This window comes from Stigmatopora nigra, chromosome 11, assembly GCF_051989575.1.
Source record: "Stigmatopora nigra isolate UIUO_SnigA chromosome 11, RoL_Snig_1.1, whole genome shotgun sequence".
NCBI classification, from domain to species: domain Eukaryota; kingdom Metazoa; phylum Chordata; class Actinopteri; order Syngnathiformes; family Syngnathidae; genus Stigmatopora; species Stigmatopora nigra.
In genome coordinates this window covers 10,229,385-10,255,913 of record NC_135518.1, presented here as the reverse complement: position 1 = coordinate 10,255,913, position 26,529 = coordinate 10,229,385, and the positions used below count along the sequence as shown (strand labels likewise).

General features: G+C 36.7%; 1 protein-coding gene across 3 annotated transcripts in view; it reads left to right on the top strand.

The window, feature by feature from the left end:
- thsd7ba (thrombospondin, type I, domain containing 7Ba) overlaps positions 1–26,529 on the top strand; it is an 87,854-nt gene continuing 61,325 nt past the window's right edge. Inside the window, exons 1-4 of one of the 3 annotated variants that reach the window (XM_077728466.1) lie at positions 1–129; positions 1,184–1,237; positions 23,851–24,164; positions 26,239–26,415. In XM_077728466.1, the coding sequence (XP_077584592.1) occupies positions 26,256–26,415 (160 nt within the window). In that variant the 5' untranslated portion in view covers positions 1–129; positions 1,184–1,237; positions 23,851–24,164; positions 26,239–26,255. Of the gene's footprint in view, positions 130–1,048; positions 1,238–23,111; positions 23,257–23,850; positions 24,165–26,238; positions 26,416–26,529 lie in introns of those variants that run through there. The other 2 variants (XM_077728465.1, XM_077728467.1) reach the window with 2 other exon arrangements.

The following is a 26,529-nucleotide window of genomic DNA, read 5'->3' as shown; positions in this document are numbered from 1 at the left end:
AGAATCAGCGCTTCCAAAAAGATGAAGTGGCCTCTTCAGCTTGGGGATGGGATTCTGCCCAAAGCGGAGGAATATCTTTTGGGCCCTGTTTACAGGAGAAGCAAGAATGGAGCGACAGCCTGCTGAAGGGTATGTATTGCTCTGTCATCCTACCTTCACCTATTGTCAAAAGCTGTAGGTGAAGACTGAAAGATACTTGTTTTATGATACAAGCAACCAAACTGAGTTTACTTTGCAGGGTGTCTGGGCTTTGTCTAACAATTTTGTGAGAAGCTAAGTCATTCAAAAGGGGCTCCGTAAGCTGCCAATCTGCCACATTAAGTGAAGCCTGTTAAGGTGGCTTGGACATCTTGTTAGGATGCTTTCAAATTAAGGTGTTTACTTACTTGAAAGGAGGACTCAGTAAAATAAAATGAAGAGAGTATTCGACAGTAGGTCTGGGAATCCTTTGGAATTTCTCCCAAAAAACTAAACAAATTGGGTTTCAATGTGAGAATAATAATTGAAGATATGAGAATAGACTTATTGATATTAAATGAAATTCAGTTGTCTTCATTGAAGCACAAATTTTCATGAGATACCAATATCAGGTGAGTGGTTTGGACCTAATCTTAAGTGACTTTTGTTAGATAATTGGGTAGACCTTGGGCAGTGGAAAAAAATATGAAAAATTCAAAGAACAATTACTGCAGTCTCAACGTTTTTTTCTTTTTTTCTATTTTTCTTCTTTTTTTGTGTTGAAGTGTCAGGGAAATACACAGTTACAGCAACAATTTGAACAATTTACAACTTAGGAGACCAACGATCTAAAGAAAATATCAGTGAGACAAGAAAGGGAGGGGTGGCATAGATATATAGCTGCATAAAGATTACTTGCATATGCAAGAGGGCGTGTATGTTTACACCTGCGCACAGCCAGGATGGCTTATTAGAAAATCATTGTGTTTAGCCAATGGTTTCTAGAGTGACACAGATGTCATTGGGCTGAATATTAGCACCTCCCCAATCCAGTATATCCTCTTCAGAGTAACACAGCGCTGTGTGAGAGCGTTACAGCCACTGCTCTCTCCTTGCTCTCATTTTTTGTTGCCCACCGACACTTTCTTTCTCTTTCTCGCTCACCCTCCCCTCTCTCTTTCTCTCCTCTGGTTGCTCCTCTTCTCGGATGCTGTCCCACTTGCAGAGATATGATCTGTTACAAACAGCAGCAGCCGCAGCCGCATCACCCAGATCCCAGGTAAGACCCTTGTGGGATTTATTCACTTTACACGCTGGTGCCGCAAAACTAGAATGCTCATTACTCACTGGCCGACGTGGAGAAAATTGATTTCTCTTTGTTGTTCTGCGCTGTTTTGCCGTGATGAATTTGATGTTAAGATCGCAGAGACAAGTGCAAGGTAAGTTGTTTCATACCTTTGGTGGAGTGCCCAAGTACGGAATTATGAAGTGTGGAGATGAGAACCTATGGCAATCTTGTTTGAATTGTGGAAAAGGAAGAAAGAGAAGTGCCTTCAGCTTGTAGGAAAGGGGGGGCGGAAAACATGCAGTAAATCAGCATCATCAAAGCTGGCGCATGGAATGAGTTCTGACTTGAGGGGACATAAGCTTGGGTTGTTGGCGCTCAATATCAGCAGGTGTTGAGTGGACTCTTACATTGCATGTTAGTAAAATTTAGAAAAAAAACACAACCGTGTATGCATAATGTGTGGCATAGAAGTAACAAGCAGAAGAATGAAGCCTACTTCAATTAGATGCGATCTCATCCAGAAACCATTCTTCTGATTGTAGATGACACTAGGGAGAGCTTGAGGAAAACAAAACCGCAAAAAGAATAACAGAGAAGAGACACGTGTACAGTCACGATGACACCGAGAGTAAATTGGTGTGAATTGAACATTAACTCCTGTGGTTTGAGAAACATGATGATTAGAAGTCTGCTGCTATGTGACAACTATGACTGAATGACATTGCTATGCGGTGATATGTTACACTAAAATTGTGTAGCTTCAAATCATGTTTAACTTCATGGCTGCCAGACCTCTAATATATTTTGACTGCCAGCCATCGTTTGATCTCCCGATGCCAACCATCCCAGGCCAAATGGAATTGATGTGTATGAATGAGTTAATGGTGTGCGAATAATAAGAATCCCTTTAATCGTGCAACTCATGGACATTAATTTAATCCTGATCAAGTTTAAGTAATAAGGCTAAAAGTATATGAAAATCTTCAAAATACTCTTCCAAACCCATGATGTCACCTAACTAATGTGTTCTTGGTGGGCTCGTTGGTTGCCTCTAATGTCTTCAATTTATCTGGAGGACTCTGTAAGATGGTTTTGGCAATAATGATTAATGTGGATGTTAAGCTTTGCTTTGATTAAGGGTAGAATTTTGCTGATAACTAATCTGTTAACTACACACTTCCCATGTGCCACCGGCTGCTGTAAAATAATACACACTGATGCATAAAAATGAAACCTGAAACTAGCTGAGAGCAAAGTTACATTAAGTCTCATAAGTAATACAGCGGTGTTCTTATATTTCATTCATGACAGAGTTTATAGTGCTCTCTTGGATTGTGGGGTGAAACAAGAGAAATAGCTTTGTAATAAGAAAAGACATTGGTTCTTGAAGTTAGACAACACAGACAATGGGCACATCTGCAGCAGAGGCATCTTTATTTAAACCTCAACTGAATGCATTTTTTACCACACTTACCAGCGTGTTGCAGATTGAATGATGATATAATACCATCAGAAGACTAAACTCATAACTGCCTTATCACTTGTATTTGAACCAAATATATTGGCTTCATTTATTCATCTACTGTTAGCCCAGATGTCAAGTGTTGGGAGAATTCTTGGTTAAGATTCTTGGTAAATGGTATGTTAATTTTGACTTGAAAAAAATGAGTTGCCATTTTTTTGACAGCTATAGAAGTGCATTACATCTGAAGTGGAAGTTATTTTCAAAAAGGTGTAGAGTAATTAGTCATCTCTAACCTGACATTTCCAGTTATATTACATCCTATTCTAACTCAAGCTTACTGTTCTCAGATGGATAGCCAACACAAAAGAAAACGTCTCATTGCAATGAATAAAATGATCATGAGTTTGTGGAAAGGTGGCTGTCTCTGGCTGGTGAAGTCTATGTGACTAACCCGACACTTAGCAAGAGACCCAGAAAAATATTAGAGTTTTCAGGAAATTAGAGCCACGGAAGCAGTGGAAGCTGCTGGCTTTTCAGTCCACTGAGGGTTCTCTTGCTGACAGCTCCACTCTGTCTTTTTTTTTCTGGCTGGTTGGGAGCTGCCCCAGGTGCGACAGGCAGCCAGGGTAATAGGGGACGTTTGACAGATGCATATTTCCAACCTTGAATGCTTCATATAAAGAAGATAGACGGGACGGATTCAGGCTCAGCGTGGGACAAACTGTTGGGTTGTGAATCACTCAAATGAGTAGACCTCCATGGATGCTCAATTGATCTTATGTGAATCTCACAAGGCTTCCACATTGCTAATTGCAGCCTAGCCTGATTATTGATTGAAATGCTTGTGCTCTGGTTCTTAACAAACTACTGCAGGATGTGTTACACCTAAAGCAGGCTTCGAATAGAAATGACAGCCGTGTACTGAATCACCTGAACCGGTCTGTTTCCAAGATTTGTTCAGAAAGGTTTGTTCAGTGAGTCGACCTTCAGTTTATGAATCAAGCACTGTTGCCTTATAACCAAAACTCAGGTTTTCTCCAAGAGCTTTATAACCTTAGTGTGTCACCCTTAAGGCATGTTAAAAAAGTAGTACTCCAAAAGAAGTACAAAACATTCCAACATAAATATATTTCTGTAGTGAGTTTCATTTTCATCGTGATTTTCGTTAGCCAAAGAAAGGATTGGCTTGTAATTAACAACAAATACTAGAATTGATGAAGGATGAGGAGAAAACAAGAAAATGTAGGTGGGCTTGTTGATATTAATAGTCATTACATTTGGGAACTGATTTTTTTGCAGTTGAAATGTCAGAAAATAGCTGTTCTAGCTCATGCATTTTTCGATGTAGTTAAAAGTTGGCAAAATCAGATGCATTTGGCAGAGCAGGAATGCCAGGAATATCACACATATTTGATGGATATAGTAGAAAGTAAAGCCAAAACACAAGTATTTGCATGGTGGCAGCAATGGAACAAAATGCAGAGCCAGGGAGATATCATTGTGTTCATGGTCCTACTGCAAATTACAATGGCGATTACCTCATGAAGGTAACTCACATGGTAGGGGGCACAGGGGCCGACATAGGGGCCCGTAGGCTATAGTTTGGCAACCTATGCCTCAAGTCATGTATAAATGATTGTACAAGAGAAGTACTCCTTTTTTTCGGTGTCAAAATAATATATTCAAATTAACTGCTCCATAGTATTACTAAGTCACCTTTGTAGCCGTCACTAATATGCAACAAAAAGAGTTACAGAACAAATTACAATTATTTGAACGTTTGCATTTTGCTTTCTTCATTAGACTCACATGGGCAAATGTCATTATACAAAAGGTCATTATACCCTTGATTAGTTTCATGTTACCCATGCAATCATTAAAAGATAATTAGAATAATCATTTCCACTCAGTGATACTGTAATGTTTTTTAAAAGCAAAAACATATCTTGAAAGCCTGTATTCATCAAATTGCATTTTCTATCCTCTTTTCTACTTCTGTTTGACGATCAACTACGTCAATAACATTGATTGGCAATGTTCACTTCTATACTGTATGTTTGTTTAGATTATGGACTTGAAACAACAAACAACTCATGAAAAATAAATTGAATAATGACTGCCTTGGGGCTGAGAAATAAAAATCACATTTCTGCAAAAAAGGTATTTAATATTGCAGTCCCTTCTGGGCTCTTCCCTGATATGAACTTGCTCGCAGCGTGGAAAGAGCAAGAGCAAGGAGCGTTCGTGTGGGTGTGTCTTTGCGTGGGGGTGTGTGGTGCTTCTACCCTGAGAGCTGTTAATTCCAGCAAAAGGAAAGCGCTCCACTCAAGCAAAGCATTACTTCACCTGTGATATCTTTAACAGTTCTTTTAATAAAATGCATTAGAACATTTTAAATTTGGGATTTAAATGTATCTGATTGTAATATTAAGTGAGGCATGTCTCTTGGATCTTCTTCACAATACAAATCCAATCCGTCTTAGTTATAATGTGTTGTAATAGAAGGATTAGAGTGAATTTTCTCACGTGTTTTTATAGGGGATTTTTTTTTCTTGCCCACAACATATAAAATAAGGATGTGTTTTTTTGTTGGCCGACAAAATGCTCTGGATAAAAAGAAAATGCACTGCTTCCCTGTGATGATTTTCTAAAACGCACTTTTGGGAGGAAAGTATCAGCATAGATTTGTTGTGACATCCTCTTCATCTCTAATATGATCCGAATAGTAAAAGGCCGTTGTGGTTAAAAAACAATGTTTTGGGAGCCTGATTCCCCTTGTAGGGCCACCTACACTGTTTGTTATTTCATATTTTTTCAGAGATTTTTTGAGGAGTTCATTCTGCTGTTTATAAGGTTGTTTTTGTTAGGCTATTATTGTTAATTTGCAAGTCAGAGGAGCATTCAAAGTGCTGACCTTTGCCTAAGTAGTAGATCTATGTTCATACCCATTCCTATGGTTCTGTGAGTCTTGATTGACAGAACAAGATCCTAGATATAAGTGGCTGAAATGAGTTTCCTCCGCAGGGTGTCCGCGCTCTCCCTTAGAGATCAGGTGAGAAGCTCGGTCATCCAAGAGGGGCTCAGAGTAAAGCTGTTGCTCCTCCGTATCAAGAGGAGCTAGATGAAGTGGCTCAGGTATCTGATTAGGATGACGCCTGAACACCTCCCTGGTGTGGTGTTCCATACCCAGTGGGAAGAGGCTACAGTGTAGATCCAACAAACACTGGGGAGATTTTTATCTGGCCCGGAGAACATTGGGGACCTTCTGGAAAAACTGGATGTATTGACTAGGGTGGGGGAAGTCTGGCCTTCCTATTTGAAGCCACTGTCTCTGCAACCCAACCTCAGATAAGCAGGAGAAAATGAATGAATGAATAAATGAATGAACATGCCTACATACAATGCATCCACACATACATATTGACGATTATATACACTGCACTGCAGATTCACATTCCATATCATTTAACTATGATTGGTCATTTTTACCAGCTTTTAAACTAAGCATCTCATCAAAAAACACTCAAATAATGATAATTGGCAGTTCTCTTTGAAAAGTTCATTTTTAACTGCTACATTTCTTCTTGCCCACAAGAAGATGTACACTTGGGTAATATTTCTACAAAGAAAAATATTCTGACAGAAGCTGCAAAGCATTTTCCAATGGAGACATGAATTGCCTTTATCCTAAAAACACGGGTAAATTAGGACATAAATACTCATTGAATGCTGCCTGATGGTGTAGTGCTTCACTCCCTCGACTTTGGTGCCAGGAGGCACGGGCTCAATTCTCACTGGTGGCAGTATGATTGTGAGTGCAAATGGTCATCTGTCTGTCTGTGTGCCCTATGGCTGTCTGGCGACTAGTAGAGGATGTGATTGGGGGCAATAACCATACTTATTTATACTTAACAATATGCACATTTTCACTAATGGTTAATCGTGACAGAATATTATAAATTAGAAGCGAGACCTTGCATTTATAAACAGGTATGTTGAGTCTTGTAGGCCCCCCTTTTGTAAAAAAAAAAAAACTTACCAATAACCCAATTGTGATTGTGTCTGGCAGTTATTACAGTAAAGTTAGATATTTCCACAACTCAGTTTAAGTGTGCAAAAACATGCAAAAGTCATTTCTTTGTAATGTAACCTTTTAACCAATTGAGAATGAACAATGCATGTATGTTGAAGATTTTAGTCCTCAACCTCTTTGAAGACAACCATTTTTATCAGTCTTTTGAATTTCTTGATCTCTTTAACCAACATAGCACTTTGAAACACAATATCCCCCGTTCCCTCCTGGAATATAAAAGTATGCCTTGTCTCTGGGGTCTTTGTCAAGTAGCTGCCTTATTTGTCTGTTACTTTTTCTACTGGCTACACAGGTTATTCTTTGGGTGTTAGTCAGATGGGAAGTACTTGAAGAGCCTGTCGCAAATCCTGGATACGGGACTGTCAGCCCGCTAGCCTTTTCCTTAGATCTCATGCTTCCATCACCCCTATTAACTTTGGATCACCGGCTATATTCACTAAATCTTCCCTCCAGTAATAGAATTAGTGTTGGCGATGTTGGCGCTCTCTCCAGTCGCCCATCCAGATCTCCCTTTTCCGTTGACATTTTCCTTTTTGTAATTCTCCCGCTGTCTTTTTGAAGCCACTGGTAATTATATCTAATGAGAAAAGAAAAGAGTTGTTCACCTGAAGAGAACACGTGCCCTCTGCTGTGAGTTTATAGCTCTTGCTTTTGATGTAATGGTAATGTGCAGCCACGGTCAGTAGGTCGGATTAATGTGCTGCTTTGATATTTACCCGTCCCCTTTTTCTATCCTGTAGATTGAGAAACGGTTTATTTTATATGTAAATAAAATGTTATATAAGTATTACTTTACATAATGATTGTCATTGACAGTGATCTTTATTAAATACTTCTAGCCTGCAATGGCTAGAAATTAGTAAGGCTGTTACGCTGGAATTGACCGTGGTTGTCATCCAATCAAATTTGACTGCCAGTCAAAAAAGATTGGTCGTTTAGCACCATCAGTGGCAGCCAGAGAGATGAAATCGTTAAGCTGTGCTTTTTTTTATTTTATAAAGTGGAAGGAGGGATTTATTGCATAGTATATCACATTGAATCAGGTATAAATAATGGATTGGTCGTTCAATGCTGTCAATGGCAGTCAATGAGTCAGAAATAGACTAATTTGGTAAACACTGGAACTTGTCATCGTGGATGAGTTCTTTTTCAAAGAAACATTCTTTTATGTAATTCACTTTCAATGTCATTATTGCTCCTTGTTGGGCTTACTGTGATAAGACGGTTCAAATGGGATTTTACATTTTTAAGCTCTTTTTGAATAATAAACACTTGGCATTAAGTTATTATCTTGCTTCTACAAATTCTTTTAGGTATTTTGATGAATATTTAAATCCTGCATATTAATGCAATATTCATAAGTGGATCAAGACTGTTAAATGTGAAAGCTAATAGTCTCTGATCACTTATCTTAGAAATACATTTGGTGCAATAAAATATACAATGCTCCCTCCCTCCACTTTATCAAAATAAAGTGCCATAAGTATGCCTGGGCGAGTTTAACTAATTCACTGCCATGGGAAACGTCAATTGGATTGGATCACCATCAATTGCAGTGAAATATGATCTCAATCTAGCTATCTAGCCAAGTTCAAATTGATTATATGCTACTCCCTTAAAGTTAAGATCGAATAATAATGGGTCGATTTTGAACATGCACTCAAAATGTCCAATGTTGGTTTCCAAGTAGTTTTATTTTTTAAGGGCCTCACTATTTTGATACTTTTGTACCATGTACAATGATGCCATTGTATAAAAACTAGCAGTTACAGAAAACAACCAAACCAAGTTTAAAAAAAGAAATGTTAAAGGAATGGAAGACAATATGGAATCAAATCATCCAAGAGAATTTTGCATTTTTTTTGTGTGTGTTGTAAGTAGCCAGAGTATCTCAAAATGTTCAAGGAATTTTACAGAAACAAAATTTACAATTATTGAGAGAAACCATTACCGAAATCATGAGGCAAGCAAACAAATGATTCCTTGAAGTTCACTTATTCGGAACAGGTTTGGTTAACGAGTCCCTTTTGCTAAGTGTGCCTGAATTTATAACGACACAGAAGCTGTGCGCACGTCTGTGCCCGGGGAATGATAATAACAATTTCCTAGAAAATTGAGCCAGAATAAAGCTCATCCTTAACCGTAGTGGTTAAAGCAAAGCTGCCAGAAATCCGTAGTTGTATTGCACTGTTAAACCACAAACTCTCTTTATAGGAACAATAGTGTTTAAATTTAATGGGAGAAACACATTCCTTGCCTGGCTTTCAGACTCCTCCATTATCTTGGAATGAGCAGGTGTAAGCAGCAGGCAGGCTGATTTGTTACCCCAGTTATGCCGAATGGTTGCACAAGAGTTTTTCCTGGGGACTTAAGTCTGTCATATTAAACTATAAGTAACCATCTGTCTTATCCATTTCACAACCATGAAATCCTCGCACAAGAAAACCAAAGTGTTCCTTAAATCATGTTTCAAGTGAAATTTGAGTAAATATAATAGCCATCCAGGAGTAGTCCAAGGAAATGTGTTTGCGAGTTGAATTCAACAGCACAAATTTTACACAAAAAGTGTTGAGGAAGAACAGAGGATTTAAGCAGTCTTGGCAAACTGTCTTCTCAGAATTCAGAACAGAGAGATGCAACTCCTTTGAATGTTGAAACGAGGGAAATTCGGATGCTTTGTGTGCAATAAAACCTTCTGCTTTCGGATACCGATGCCAGATCAGCGATCTTCCTGTTGTGACAAGCAGTCACATAGTAGAAGGCTGGTGACATTACAATAAAGACATTTTCTTGTATGTCCAAACAGCAGGTGTGGAAGAATCAGCATGCCAGGGTCTTTCTTGCATTTATTTCTTCCTCCATACAAATGTTGCCAATTTGAAAGAGCTTGTGGTGCGTACGCCTTGCGCTCCGCGGGAGAGAATCCCATGGCAGTTAATTTTTTCATTAGCCTCCAACTTGGAGCCGTAGGTGACTTCTTCTCCATCCTCATTTCCAGGGTTATTACATGCCGTTCCTCAGTTTTTTTTCATCCAATTAGTACACACAGTGTGCATTTAGACAATTGGACAAGGTCTGGAACTAGGTGGGTGCTTGTTTTGTTGCTTAGTACGCAAACTCTGGCTCAAAGGCAGGCTTGGGGAGTATTTAGCTTGGTTATGTTGAATGTCAAAGTATTTATTGGTTCTCCGTGTAAGTCTGGTAATATTACAGACTGTTAACATTTTGTAAATTATAAATACTTAATGATTTTTTTGTAAAGTCCAATCCATACACAGGGAGTCGTCACTAATCAAATGAGTTGGACGTCTACTATTGTCAATGGCAGGTAATGAGTTTAGGGTTCCAATTAGGTCTTCACACATTGCTTGTTTGTCTGTGAATCAATGTACTTGAAACGTACGATGGACGATCTTCATTTACTTCATTGTTTCAGTTGCTGAGTCGCATTTTAGATTAGATATTCGATCACAATCTGCATTTTAAAGGAGTGCTTTAAGAAGTTACTTTCTTCTCATTTTTAGTTCATGTATCTTTTTCCTGACCCAAACCATGTTTTCTTTTAAGTCTGTATTTAACCTGCACTTCAAGAAAACACATTCAAGGACAAACTAATAGAAAAATACATAGCAATGACTAAAAAGATCACTGGTAAATCTGTGGTTGTTCAAAATGCTATTGGATTTTTGGATGGCAAAGTGAGTAAATCGGAGGGCAACAGTGTTCATTCATGGTAACTTTTGTGTTGCTTCTGGAATGAAGAAATACATTTTTACAAAGTGTATAGTACACTACTATTTACATAAGACTCTACACTTCTGTCATGGCTCAGAATAGAGTAAAGTTAATCTAGTTTTGTTTATTTATGGTGGGATTATTTAGGAATTTGACCTTACAAAGGGGTATTAAAACATGGCATCGAACTGTAAAACAATTGTTAACAATTCTTGTGAAAAGGGGATCTTTGTTTATACATAAACATTAATGAAAGTCGGTGTTTTGATAGTTACCGTGATAAAAAAAGGTGCTTGTTTATGTGGCTTGGACATTATGTGGCTCAGCCATGTTGCTAGGTTACAACTTCAGATTTGATGTAAATTATTTAAAGCAATTTATTGTATTTAAAGCAATCCATCCTCTAATTTGGACTTCTACATATAATTTGAACTTTGACATTGCAGGTGCCAGGTTTTGGTTTGAAAGGATAGGCAGTTTTAAATTTTCATTTTATGAAGAAAAGTGCATTATTTGCTTAAAAGTCTTATGACCTCTTATCTTTCAATTGCTGTGGACAGAATGTAACAGGAAATCATTATTTTTTTTGTGGTACTGCCCCCTTGTATCGGCGGATTTTAATCACATCTTAGCACAGCCAGGCAACATTTAGACAGCCGTGTAGTAGCTACAGATTGTATGTGAATTTAGATTAGCAAGACGATTGATTGTGGTTCAGGCTCGCAATAATTGGCAAGAAAGAACACAGCGTTTGATGTGATGAACAAGCTATACACTTGACTTGTTTATTAGTTACTTTGAATTTGTAGGAACATTTTTTTACTGAATGTGTGTTACAGAACTGATTTATAGATCTTTATATAAACTGAAATGAATCTCAATTATTATCCACCAGCTGACAGACAATATTGGTTCATTTGTCACTTTCCTGAATATACATGATCACTTACTGTAACTTGTTATTGATTATGTAATGAGGCACATTGCAGTGTTTTTACAATTGGATCAAATTGGATGTGTTTGGATTTGAGATAGAAATACATGAATTTGAGGCAATTTAAAAGCTTTATGGCTGCAACTATTGAACACTGATCTTTAATCAGGATTACTGCTGTGAAGATTGCCAAGTTATTTGTCTGATTCTCTTGCATTGTGTTTACGAGGTATTGTTCCTCAACATATTGGTAATGCCTGAAGATTTATAAGAGCAACAGATGTTTTTATTGGGAGATGCAATATTTTCAAATATTCTTCTCACGTTATACCAATGTCGTTATTAGTGAAAGAAGCCAGAATTTTGTAATACATTTTAGGCATCGGTCACGGCAAGCACGTATGAATAATGTGCCATATGCTTTTTTTTTTAGATTTAGTTTTAAGGCAGCCAGTTTTGAGAATAATCAAAATGCAAGTGCAGTAGTATTGGCGTGGGTCAATACTATGTCCTTTTCCCAGTAACATGGAGGTTGGAATTATTTATAAAGCCCATGGAAACATCTAGTCCTCAACTTTTTTTTTTTTTTACTTTTTATCATCCCTTCCAACTTTTGCTGCTAGGTTCAAATCACGAGAGAAAACTTTGCCATTAAAGTGGCTATGCCCAGTCTTATCTGTGTGGTGGCTTAGGTGTCTTCTTTTTATCCAGTTGTTGAACTCCACAAAAAAAAAAAAAAAAAACTGCAACTATTCCATTTGTAACCAAGCAATAAAAAGAAAACTTATTTCACTTTTTTAGCCATTGTTGGAAGACAAAACTCCCTCTTTGAGTTCCAAAAGAGGCTTGTTGTTGTTGTTGTTGATAGTGTATATAAAATCCCCCACTGTGTTGTATTTTCATGGAATAGTTGTTCAGTGGTGGACTGTCGATTTCAATCTAAAGACTTTAATGGCGTTGTCTTTGATTGACTCCTTCTTAGCGCCATAGTTTATTTTTTTAGTGCAGTTAGTAGAGTAAAATACAGGTTCTTTCTAATTCATCATTATAACTACAGGTGAAGTTATGGTTAATGCACATATTTCCACTAAGAAGCATACTATGTAGTCAGAGAACATAATTTCAATAATATATGCCCTTAAAATAAATTAGCACAGATCAACTAGTGCATCAGCCTGAGCAAAGATTTGGGTCGAGAACCATAAATAGCTTTTCCCCCCCCTCACGAGACCTTTTGAATCTCATGCAATAGTATATCAGGTGTGCTACTAATTTCTGTGTTATGCTGATTTGCAGTCAATTGTCATTTAATAATAAAGTTTGAGAATTATGCTGTGGTTATAAAGTTGTTCGGCTAACTTCCAAGAGGTCATCGGGCTACTAATGTCAAAAGTAACACACAGTGCTTCAGGTGCTAAGTAACACGGGGGCCAAACAAAACTCAAGAGGATCCGATAATTGCTTCCAAGGATTACAACCTCAGGGCATAAAAAAAAAATATTTCATACAGCAATGTTATAGGAATTGTTATTGTTTTTTCTTTATTTTATTTATTTATTTTTTTATGAGACATCCAAGACAATTGGATTTCTACAAACACGTTAGTAGAAGACTCAGAACATCATTTGAGCACAATCAGACAGATAAAATAGATTAGAAGATGTGCCATGTGTGGAAATGTGCATATTGAAATGTTCCAAAAGGAAACATTAATGGATTTAGGGTTATTTGTTACAGTCCAGGTGAGGTTAATTCTAAAGCTATCCATTTCATTAAAATTAGTGTTGCATGGAGTAATTTTGTATGGTGTTCTTAACAATTCTAATTTTAGTGTAACATTAATTTGCAAAGTGCATTTTATGGTTCATTGTATAAAAACTACTATTACTAAGGACAACATAAGGAAAAAGGGGCCTTTCAACCGTGATGTTACCCTGGAGCATCCCAGGATTTCTGACCAATAGCAAAATGGCAATCAAAACCATTTTTTTGGCATATTAGTTTATTTATTTGTGGTGTATTGCACAAGAAAAAGGACTATAGGTTGTGGCTCAGGGAAATCCAATCTATACAAGTCAGTAAAAGTACCCACTGAGGTGATATTGTGACTTTAAGCAACATAAATAAAAAAGAAAGAGAAAGATAACAGTAAAATAAGATGTCTTTCTTGTATAGCATATTAAGAAAGAATATTCCACTTTCAATTCTCTTGTTAAGCATAGTAGACAGAAGTGTGATTCCAACACTTGGATTTCATAGTTTTTCACATTATCACCTCATATTTCATTTGATTAATTTTCAGGCTGTAACACTGTCTGATGTATAGGTATACTGGTGTATTCCCTCTGTTGAAGTTGTGCAGAGCTTTCCAACATAAAAATGATCATGTCCTAAAGGAAGCTCCAGCCTTTGCAGAGACAACAATAAAGAGGAGTTATTTCAAAGTGTAATAGGATCGGGACATTTTTATCTTGAGTCTTTATCAGTTGATTAAAAAATGCATTGTTTTTTGTCTGGATCTTGAGAGTTGTTTCAGTCGCCCAGGGTCAAGTAGGTCAAGTCAAGGTGAGATCCAATCAGACCAGCAGTGCTGTTGAAGGCTGGTTTGTGCCATGTAATTACACTCTTGGTAAAGTTTTCAGATAAGGTCTGGGCATTGTTAAGGGCTTTAATCTTGTCTGCACAAACGTTTTGTCGCACATTTTTCATGTTAATGATGTTGTCAGGATTGGGTTTTGCATTAGGTGCTGAAAGTTTCAAGGTGAAACGCCACCCCACCCACACATCACAAATGGTGTAAAAAGCATTGTGTGACAGATGGGTGTCTCTTTTGTGAAAACGACTGTCTTTTTTAATTATCAGCTCTTGACTTTCATTTCCACACGGCCTATTCTTTATAAACATTATTTCCTCCCATAATATGGGAACCTCTAAAAATGTCAATCATTAATAAGACTACTTATGTTATTATTACATATATATTTAAAAAAAAAACATATAAACTAAGTAAGTTGCACTATCCAAAGTATGAACAATAAATACCAAATATGTTAAGGTAATAGTAAAACAGACAACAGCAGACAAAATAAACATCTGTTGATGTGTGTGATTTATATTCCAGAAATTATGGCAATATATTAATTTCATACTCTGGCACAACTCAATGAATTTAACCACCCAACAAAATTGCAATAAATGTTTGCATGACGTGTTTTAAGAGGAGCAAATAAACTCTAGATGAGTGTCATAATTTAAAATGCCCATATTAGATTGTGTAGCACATAAACTTAAAGGACCAGTGATATTTTCATGTAGTCCAGGTCATGGCTTTCACTCCTGGATTTTAAGACCGACAGAGCCAAGTGCTGCTTCCCTCTGTGCATAGGAGTCTTTGATTATGTCTCAAGTTTTTCCTCACCCAGCCCCCTGTCTGAGACTTTTTTTCCCATTGAATTGCCACCATGTGGACCCAGCAGCTGCTCCTTCTGCTCTCAGCAGGCCGTTGTCGTTAATTGAAGTGTAATGCACTCAACAGCAGGGAAGGTCAGACACAGCTCTGCTGATGCACAGGCACTGTCAAAATCTAAATACAACCTGCCCAGAAGTAATAACTGCAGCTGAAGAATTCTAGCAAATGGTATATTTCCCATAAATGCTGCTTCTCCGGCTTTAATTTCAATTCTCTGAACCAATTATCTCAATCCATTTAAAGCAGTTATCACTTCAAACATACTTAGTTTTTTTCTCTCTCATTTTATTTTCCAAAGTTTGATTCAGATTTTTGATAATGTGATGCACAGTGCGCATTATCTTCATATAATTAGGCAAACAAAAAACTTAATTATAATTACCTGCAAGAAAGATAAGTGCTGAGAAATTAAATTTAAGGGTTTGGTTCTCTACTCTGAGGTTCTAGAAGTTTTGTGGGAGAAACTATGTCATTTACTGTGGTAGACTAAATTTTGTGGCATAACAGTTTTTTTCTTTCAGTAAGGAGCAAACTTGGAAGAAAATGTCATTTTAAAACTAGGTTTAATGAGTCTTTAGTGCTTTTTAGAGTGGAGGGGAAATTATGAGTCATTGCTAGGTTTTGGGAGTGCGGAGGCTTCTGAAAGATTTGTGCTTGGTTCTGATGGGATGAGACAGGAGGTTAGAACCAGCTGGTGTGTGAGGAGGGTTTGATGGAGGACCACAGCCAGGTTGGATGGAGCAACATTATCAAGGGCTTTTTTTTAGATCAGGAGGATGACTTTGAAATATATTCTCTCAGGAATGGACTAGGTCTGAATCATATTGCATTGATGATTACGTGTCAGTGTTCTTGAGTTTTTTTTTTTAAAGAAATAAAGAAGTAAAGAAGTAACATTCGCATAGTTGATTTGTCTTTGCAGCTTGTTATTAAGACGAAAACTGACTGACTTTGACAGACGTTAGAAAAGTCATGACACGGAATCCATTAGAAACAACAGTGTCAAAGGTCAAGTGGTGTGTTTATGATTTTTGATTCATTGCTTAAGCAGTTCGGAAAATGTAAGTGAGGTGAAGAATCATGAAAAATTGCAGACCAGTTTCTTGTTTACCTGCAATATTTTGCTCGCTGATTCATTTTATTTGACTGGCAATGCATAAATGAGTTGCTCTCGTAAAATATTGCCATGGCTGAACTGTAAAGAACGTCTTGTAAGAAAATTGACTGAGATTGGGAAAATGTAAATTGTGAATTCTTGTGTTGTGCTTTCTATTTAAGGGCCATCTCATTGTGATTTGTCTCATAGGCAGCTTGTTGGATGAGCTACGGTTTGGTTGTCTTTGATGTGTCATAATCTAAAATTGTTTGCAGACAAAAACCTCTTCACGGCCCCATTTTTTTTGTTCTGAGGGAGTGTATATATTTTTTTGAAAGTAAAACACAAAGCTATTTTCTTTTCTACATGGAAATAATGGTCATTTGTCTGCTCTTTTTGCTTAAAGGGCAATCGTACTGTCTTGCATATTGGATAGAAATACTAGATTAAAGTAGATGAATTCCATTTAATCATCTGGGTGAAATGTCTTTTCTGGTTGTCCTTGGGATAAAAAAAGACAGTGTTCATTTATGCACCAGACTAATATCAAAAATCTCTGACAAATGAGATACAAATCCTTTTTGCTGCTCCGGGAGTGCTACATTGAAACACTATAGAGAATGTTTTTCTTTTGTTTAGGACACAGTTAAAAATATATTAAAAAAAATAAATCTCCTAAAATAATTTGGGATTGGATTGGAACTTTATTTGGGAAATTTCTTTGGTTGCAGTAACAAGCCCAGACCAAGCCACACAACTGGGTGGTAAATAAATTTAATGAATTATTAATGAGAAAAGGCTCATCTCCTGCTCCATTATTCAGGAATTGTTTTTGTAATTGAATATTTGGTGATAACTTGGCGCAAGAGTATTTAGCTCTTTTTTTTTTTGCAATCGAGGGGAAAATTTTGCCTTTGGCCTTTTTGGTGGGGTTTGTTCTCTATACAATTGAGTCAAAGAGTAAAAAAACACACAGGCACAATCACATATTAATTGGAAACTGACTTTTTTTTGTAATTGCAAATGGTTTTCTGACTTGCTGAAAATCAGTAATATGGCTTTCAATGAGAACAATATCTGTTTAAAATAGATGGCCTGATTGTGTATATGTAACATAAGTAACTTTTATTGAAAGAGTTTAATTTATGTCAACATTGTTCCCTCAAAACAGTACCAACACAAAGAAACCCTAGAATAGTGACTCGTCAGCAGGCTGCAGTTTATCTGTTTCTTTCTTTGAATTGAAATGCTTTTAATGACTTGTGAATGAACTTCATCCATTTAATTTCTTCCTAAAGCAGAGCTTTAGAGGAAAAGGGGAAAAAAGATTGCTATGTGCAGTGAGCGGGAACCAACCAAAATGAACCACTGGAGAGGAACTTATAATAAAGCTGGTACATGCCCTAAAATAAGTGTTTCACTATGAAAAATAATAATTTGAAATATTATTTTATAAAAATAAAACAAAAGAAATACTATATTATGCTTAGTAGGTTTAATAGCACATGGGTAGCTAAATATCAACAATATCTGTAGTTCTATTTACTATCTATTTCTTTGTATACAAGTAACAATGAAATCAATAGTCACTTTCTCTAGAAAGGGTGAATTATACCCTACTGGTTTGTATAAGGTATTTCTAATGTTGAATCTATCATAATATCATACATAAAGTGAGTATGGTGATCTTTTCATGCGGCGTCGATCAACACAGATCGTTGTCGTGTGACGAGAACCTGTAATGGGTTATTTTTTGTTGTTGATTGGGTCGGTGAGTCACCGTGTAAACGGGCCCCAAGTGTTGGTGACAAATTGTATTTAATCATCTTATCAGCACCCACAATTGTGAGGAACAACATTTAAACTGTTGAGATCCAAAACAACCCTCTGCCTCTTAGGTGCATGTCATACATATGCAAATACAACAATTAATATCTTTGATGGATAGTTGACGTGCATTAATTTACTTTGAAGGATTTAATTTAAATGAGGTTTGCGACTAATTTCTCTGTGCTCACAAAGTGAAGAAGGAATAAATTTAACTCCTAATAAATGAACTAAATAAATAAAATTCTGAATAAATGTTGGTAAACTGGGAGCTTTCTTGACAACAGGACTTTTCCCTTTCCATACATTCAAACTGCAAGGATCAATTTGGTTTAATCCTGCAACACCCTTTAATCAATATAGCAAGTCACCCATTTGAGTGCCTTTTCTTAACATGGAAGCATCATTTCCACTCAGTAATGTAGGACAAGGCTTTTCTTGTCCCTCCCCTGTCTCCTATTCACTATGACAATCGGCACCAGAGTATCACAGCCTGCCTGTCAGCCTTTTGCCATTGTACTCAGGAATGAAATTGACCAGAAGGTTTTACCTCAAATTCAGAAATATCAGTTTTTGTCTGCAAATGTTTCATTTGTGCAGTTCTTTTAACCGTTAAGCACCATGGACAGCGCTAGAAGTGCAATGGATTTTAAATGGGAGGGGATGAATGGATTGGACATCCAGTGCTGTCAATGACACTGCAAAAGTTTTAGCAACTACTTAGAAAACAAGGTAAAGTTATTACCTCAAATTCAGAAGTAGTATAAGTTTTTGTCTGCAAATGTTTCATTTATGCAGTCCTTTTAACCATTAAGCACCATGGACAGCGCTAGAAGTGCAATGGATTTTGACTGGGTGGGGATGAATGGATTGGACATCCAGCGCTGTCAATATCCAAATATTTCTCCCAATACGCATTTGGAATACTTGGTTGCATTACATGAATTTCTTTTAAGTAGTTTACAAATTATGATGGTCATGAAAGTGCTGGAATGCAATTGGATTAACAAATAGTGTCACCTTCATAAGAATAGGTCGTTTAAATTCCATTTTGACTGTAAAAGATAGAAATGTGAGAGATCTCCCAATATGGTCTGATGTTGCAAAATGAATAATACATCACTGAAGCGCACCCTCTGCTCTTTTTTTGGCTGTCTTTCATCTCACAAAAAACACCATACTGAGACTGATAATGTCACAAACGCAAAGTTAGTTCATGACTAGGCACAACGTGGTATGGTAATTGGCTCATTGTCAGACATCTCGCTGTGAGACACAAACGCCATTATTAGCACTCCTGGCTGCGTTGATGATTTTGCAAAGGTCAATGAACAAACTGAACACAAAGTTCTGACATTTGCATCAGAGAGAATGGCAAAGATAATCATTAGGTTTTCTGATTTATGATAATTTTATAATGGTGGCTTGATGAAAGAGTACTACTTCACTCTTGTCTTGTTATCTTACTGTTTTTTTGTTAGTACATCACAGGACACATGGCTAGAAAGAAAGTTTTATTTTTTTAATTTTTTTTAAAGAGTCAGATTTACATTTACAGTTGTTTTTGGAAAGTTTTACATGATGATAATACTCACAAACACCTGGAAATAAGGCCTTACACACTATAATTTATGTCAAGGACATTTGCCAGTGCTTGTCAATCAGGGAGCAACTGTGCATAGCACAAATAGTCGGACACAACCACTGCACCACAATCCAATCAGAGGACTAATTAATAGATCGAAGTCACATTTTTCATTTTCCATTACTCAACAGTGGCAGTTGTTTAGACCGTTTTCACATTAAAAACTATTTTAATCCACAGTCTTAGATTTTTCTCACAAACATGACAAGGTGAGGAACTTTTGTGATTGTTTCTTTTTTTCTCTCAGATTCAGTTTTGAAATATAACCCGAAACTACGAAAGAACAGAATGCCTTGCCATTTACCTTGTACTTTTCAAAAGTCAGGTTGGCTTGCCAGGATAATTTTAGACCAAAAATATCTTCTGTTTTCCTCCTAGAGAAAAACGAGTAGACAGCCCATCATGTATTGAACTTATTTTGTGACGTATGGTTTAAATCTGAAGCTCACAAAAAACACTCAGGCATAGAAGCAAAAAAAAAGAGTCCAGCACACAGCCTTTTTTTTTAAACCACAGATGTTCATTGCTTATCATCATTTCCAGGCACACAACTTCCCCCTGTTCTATTTAGTTCACCTGTCTTTTTGTCCAACGTTAATTAGATGATCTCCCCTTGACAGGTTTTGCCACATTCTAGAGCCCCCACACACACAATGAATATACATGACGGTCACTAAATAAAAGCTGCATTCCACCGCTACGTTTGAAGTCCAGGTGTCTGTGCAGTTACTGACCCATGTTATCAGCCTGCCTCAGCAAAGCAACTCCCTGAAAATTAATCCTGACGGCGTCACGCTACCTCCTCGTTCACAGTGACGGCAACAATTCCCTCTGGGTCGTCCGTAGTCAGGACTCAGATACGCTCACCTGCAGATCCAAGTCCCACAAGCGGTTGCTTTCAATTGAAAAAGTGGTGGCATAACCAGGATTAATGCCTGTTATGCATTAATCATCTTTGTTTTCTATTTTTAAAGAGGGATATGGGGGATGTGAGGCTAGACAGAACAACCACACACATCAAATCCGATTATGTAAAAATGGTTTATTACTCTTTTGGGCACTCCATTATTTTTGTTTGTCTTTTTGTGGAATCATTAGAGGGATACATAGTAGTTTCCTACTTGGCCTTACCTCCTATTGTGGTTAATTTTATGTAACAGAACCAATTAGAATTCCATAAAAGGCAGATATCAGTTGTCCTTTTTGGACTTTAGTATTGTCTATACTTTTCCCAGAAGATGTAGCTTTTTATTTTATTTATTGATTTTTTTAATCAGACATGTTCATAAGAAGGAGTGTAGCTCTGATACCCTTTCCATTCTAAAGAATCAATGCAATTCTATGAAGATGCTTTCAAATCAAATGACAATACAAAAGAACTAAATCTAAGTAGGGAGAATAACAAGAAACTTACTGTCTGTACTTTGCTGCGTCAGTAGCCACATGGGACCACTTTATACCAAATGAAATACATTTGCAGCCTTTTACTGAGAACAGTTGAATAGAGTGACTGAGACAAACTTGAGGCATATTTTTGTAATCAAGCAAAATCATTTTATCGGATTCTTCTCAGCAATTATTCATCTTTTCTTTTGAAATCATCTTAATTGCTCTGGCCTTTACCCAAACTTTATTTATTTCTTTATTTTTGCTGTAAAAGAAATATGAGGCATCCGCAAGATGTGCAAAGTGATATTATTTGCTTATATGGTGGTACTAGGCTAGAGACTCAGAGGTTGGACACAAGATAAAAACATTCAACCCTGCTGTCATGAATGTTTTGACCCAATTGGCTTACCTATCTAGCTATGGCGTTACAAAAGGAGGCAATTGAAACGTACCAAACTTCTTTCATGTCACAAGGATAAACAAGTGGTTGATTGAGTTCACAACCTTTGCTTCAAGAGCAGTTGAGTACAATGTCTGTCTGTTTGCTGCCAGTGGAAAGATACACTTTTCCACACTACACACATGGGAGAAATGGGAGAAAACCCAACCAAGAACATGAAAAATAATTTACTTCAACTACATAAAATGTACTAATTTCATTAGTGTTGATATGTACATTGTCAAATTAGGAATTGTGAGCTTTGATGACTTGCAATTTGTAGTTGGTAGATTAATATTTAAGGATAGATGGCCTAAGCAACAAAACAGACATGCATATCGTTCAAGGTTCCAAGTAATAGTTGTTATTCTGTTGCTGTTATTCAGAGTCACTTGTAAAGTCAGAGCAAGGTTGAAACTGTTTTTTATTGATGGAACACAATTTGAATGTTGGGTGCATCCAACTTTAAAATGAAAGTCTACTTTTCCATCACATTGGGGCTGAATTATTAATATCTCAAATAGTGGGTGGAAAATCCCCCTTTTTTTCTTCAGTTTAACAGGTGAGGTGCATATCAAAGATGTTTTATATATGAAATTGGCTATGTGATGTTAGCAATAATAATTGAAATATTCCCTATGGACCACATGAGGACAATTTCTTTTTTATCTTTTTATTTGTATTTGTTTTATGGGTTTTGCTTAGTGTTTGATGTATAAAATAGACATACATATAATAAATTTGGATGTAAGCCAAGCAATATCCATAGTTAGGTCTATTTTTGCATGCCTAATCAAATGAAATGTTTGCATGTCTAATTAATATGCTTCTGGAGTGCCTTTGTGGCATTTGGAGTTTATTTACTCTCATGTCAGAAGAGAAGAGGAGTGTTCCTACAGAGCCAAGCTTATTAAAGGCTGAGTAGAACAGCAAACTAAAACATTCAAATACCAAGGGAAATAAAGTCTTGGTGACTAGGATCTTGGGGATTTCTGGAGCATGGCTGGGAAGGTCAATGAAAGAGCAAAGTGAGTGAGCTTTGCCTTAAAGGAATCTATCAGGACTGGATGGAGAATCAAAGGGAGGACCTGTTTTTTTGTAAAGTCATTTTCTTTTGAATGAGCTTTTGGAACTGCTAGAAGGGCTGGAGGTAATTAAATATGGATATTTAAATATCCTCCTTATGTGTGAGGCAAGACAAGACATGGACAGTTAATTTGTATGGCGTGGTTCAACACATGTGGTCATTCAAAGTACTTTAAATACATGAAAACCCTGAAATACAAACAATACAATTAATAAAAATCACATGAAATCATCCAAACCATGACAAAAAAAGGAGATAAAAAAAATGTAAATGGAAAAAAATACTATGAAAAGCAAAATTCATATAACATGAAATTTGAAATATGTGCTTAAGATTATGCAAGAGGCATAATATAACTTGAATAGTGGACAGATGAGTGCACCTAGACTCTCTTAAGCTATGTTGACATTAACAAGGCACTTCTTCTATTTTTCATTTTCCAATGCAACCTCAAGGCAAAGTATGTATGTTCTAAGAGCAGGGGTCGGGAACCTTTTTGACCGAGGGGGCCATAAACAATTCATATTTTTAAATGTAATGCCTTAAGAGCCATCCATACTCAAAACTTAAAAGTAAAAAGATAAGTAAATGTGTACATTCTTATTTTGTTAGGATTGCTCGGTGGAGGAGCATGAACAGGAAATATGTCAACAAAAAAATGGAGTTTTGCACACATGGGTCAGTCACACGAGTGAGAGGAAGCACAGGAAATACACAGCAGGTGAAAGACATTTGTAATTGGACAGCACATGAGATACAAACAAACCCTACCATCAAAATCCAGACAAAACATGGCATTTTTGTCATTCCTACAGTTTTAGAGGAGCAAAGGTCTGTGCATTCTTTTCAAATAATATTGTTACACTTGTTAATTAATGAGTGTTGAGTATGCATGTGAAAAATATGACTGATCCTGCACTAGAGGTAGTGTTGGTATAGTTAATGAATACAACATTTGTATGAAAAGCCATGTAAAATTTCATGCTTAACCCTTTATATTACAACTAAATAGTTTAGCTTGTTACCAGTTTTTTTTAAGAATTACGCTAGGGTTATTAGTACAAAAAACACTAGAAAGTTGATTTTATTTCATTTTTGTCCAATGTTTAATGTTCTATTTTTTTTTATATAATGTCTAATTCATTTACAAAGGCAGGACAAAAGCAAACGTGTTCAAATATCATTCATTTTAGATAAATTATCCTGTGACTGACAATGCAGTCCTTTGATCAATGTTTACATATTGGCTAGAGTAAAAGGTATGACTCCAATAAATTTCACCTCAGATTTTACACAAATGCATCCCTTTATCTGCTTTTTGCACACCTCCCTGATAACAATCATCAATGCATTACGTCAAATGATTTCCTTTTTGAGCTGACAAATTTCCGTGAACTATGTGCTTTCTATCCTTCCAACCTTTAGGTCCCATCTCCTCGCTGACTCCAGTGCCCGTCTCGGCAGGAACATCAGCGGTGGATACTCGACAAGGGCTTAATAGTAACAGGTGTAGCTGGGTGGTGTGACGCTGTCCCAGCCCTCGACACATTGATTCACACAGGATTAAAAACCTGCGTGGTGCTCGAGGTGGCGGACCTGATACATCTCATTTACCCTGTCTGTCAGACTAGACATCTTTGGAAGCCTCCTTTGCTTTCCTTGTAAACGTACAGAGGGGTTGGTCTCTGACTGAACAGACAACATTGCCCAAAGGGATGACTTGCTGTCATCTTGATCAGGTATGTCTATTTTGCAAGTCTTTTTATTGCAAGTTTTTTTTTTTATTGTTTACAAACAGTGTTTTGAAGGGTCCATTTACACTGCAAGTTTTGATCCTTGTGGGTTATTGCCTGCGTCTGTTTTTCATTTGTATTTGTAGGTCACATCGGGCTTTTAAATGACTCTGTAATCAATAGCATTGTGCTTCCATTTCCTGAGCACAGCAAGGCACAACTGTAGGTTGCAATTATTGGACTGTTGCTGTTTATCTGTCTACATACATAGAGTCTAGAAAAGTTTAACTTTTTATTCAAGTTTATATAATTTTCAAATGAATGGTGCGGATGAGTTGATTTTTATGTATTATTTTTATTTTTGCATGTCATAGTGTTTACGAAACAGTAAAAAAAAACAGATATTATTTCAAGCCACACTAAATTCAATGAGGCATTCATTTACTGAGCATTTCATGCCCTTGCCTGACGATAGTGAAAAGTGCATGCTTGTTAGGGTGATTAACTAATATCTGATTGGATAATATCTGATATTATAAAGAGCTATTGATTCTTGTTTTTTAAACTTACTGGCCATTCCCATTTCATAGCATCTGGACTGGAGGAGAAAACACATGAAAATATAAAAGTAAATAACTCAAAGGGATCAGGAAAGGTTGAAAGTAAAGAATATAGTTTCCAAAGGCACATTCCAAGTAGCTTAGTTCGTCTTTGAAGCAAACAACATAAAAATAGTTCAGAGGCAAGTGATGCTTTATATGATTCTTCCATTTACCACCAAAATACAAGCACAGTGAGACATTTTGACAAAATGCAGCATTTTTTTGACATGAATCATGATCTCCAAACAGTCCTTTCGTTCAGTACAATTGACTGTGACAGACGTCCAATGATGTGGCTATTTTCATCCTTTTGCTGTAAATTTTAATCGGTTTATCACTGTCCAATCTAATTCAAGTAAGAAGGTGGCAATGGATGAGCGGATTGTCATTTTCTGCCCCTCTTGAAACAGATTAGACGTATATTCCCGTCAATGGTAGCCAATGAGTTAAATCCTGATAATTTAGATTCCTTAATCAAATTAGCCTTTCCCATTGATTTCATTAGCTGAAATCAAACACCATTTCAGAGACCACCTGTAAGGAGGAAGCAGGTGAGTGCTCCTCATCTATCTTTCTTATGACAGATCCAAGATGTGGATGCCAAATCTAGAGGGTGAGCCACAAATAAGAACCACAGGCAGTCAGAATTCCGTTAGACCATGGTGTATCTAAGAGGACGAAACATAGCGTATGAGCTTTTCTACTCAATGCCAGGTTTTCCTGAGCCACTGGGTACTTGGCATGATTTCATTGACCCAGATATTTAGCAGTTTAAGAGCTTTTCTTTGAAAAGATTTTCATGATAGCCTGTATTTCTCCTTGATACAGAAAGACAAGCAGGCAAACAGCTGCAGGCCAAGATTGCACTATACCGTACATTTGCTTGGAACTCTGAAGTTTAAAGTTAAGATAAATTTGAAATTGTTTGACAAACTCTATAGACCTTTTTATAATTTAAAGAAAGAGCTAACGGTTCAATATTTACTGGGTTTGAATAGATGAGGTAATGGTAATATAATGAAATATTTAACTTTTATAATATAATGAAATATTTAACTTTTAATACTGTAACTATTTTTCTAGTTTTTTGGGGTCACGCGGATTGAATTCTCTTGTCATTACTGTCGCTGGGACACAAGTGATGGCCTTTGAATCCAGGACTAATCCTATAATACGATTAGGACAGGAATATATGTTGTAGCTTTGAGCAATAAATGAGCTGCAAAAAAAAAAAAGGCCATGTCTTCAATTACGACATGATTTAAGTTGCCTTAACATCGTTCTACTTGTAGCGTAAAATTGGAGGCCTTGGCTAATTATTTAACAGTCGATTTTAACGAGGAAAGGGCAGGTGGTATTTCAACGTGGTATGTTGTGATTCATGAATAAACAATTTAAAGAAAATTGAGGACATTTTTTTAAGGAACCCCCTTCTGTTACATGTAATTGAGTTTGTAATGATTTGTTGTTTCTTTCAGGAGTAAGAGAGGAAGCAATGGGCTGGACTATGATTGTAAAGGATGACTTTAGGGTCATTGCTTGGGCTCGAGGAACTGAGAACTACCTTCGTCTGTTCATCCTCTTGTCGTGCATATTCATCCAAAGCCGATCGGATATTGTGTTGCATATGGATCATCAGTTCACGTGGAAAACAGGTAAATCATTTCCTATATTAATCATTTTTCTTAACCTGTTGCTCATTTAACGGTCATCGATAGACATCAAATTAATTTAAACTGGAATGCTAGTATTGATTGTTCACCCAATCC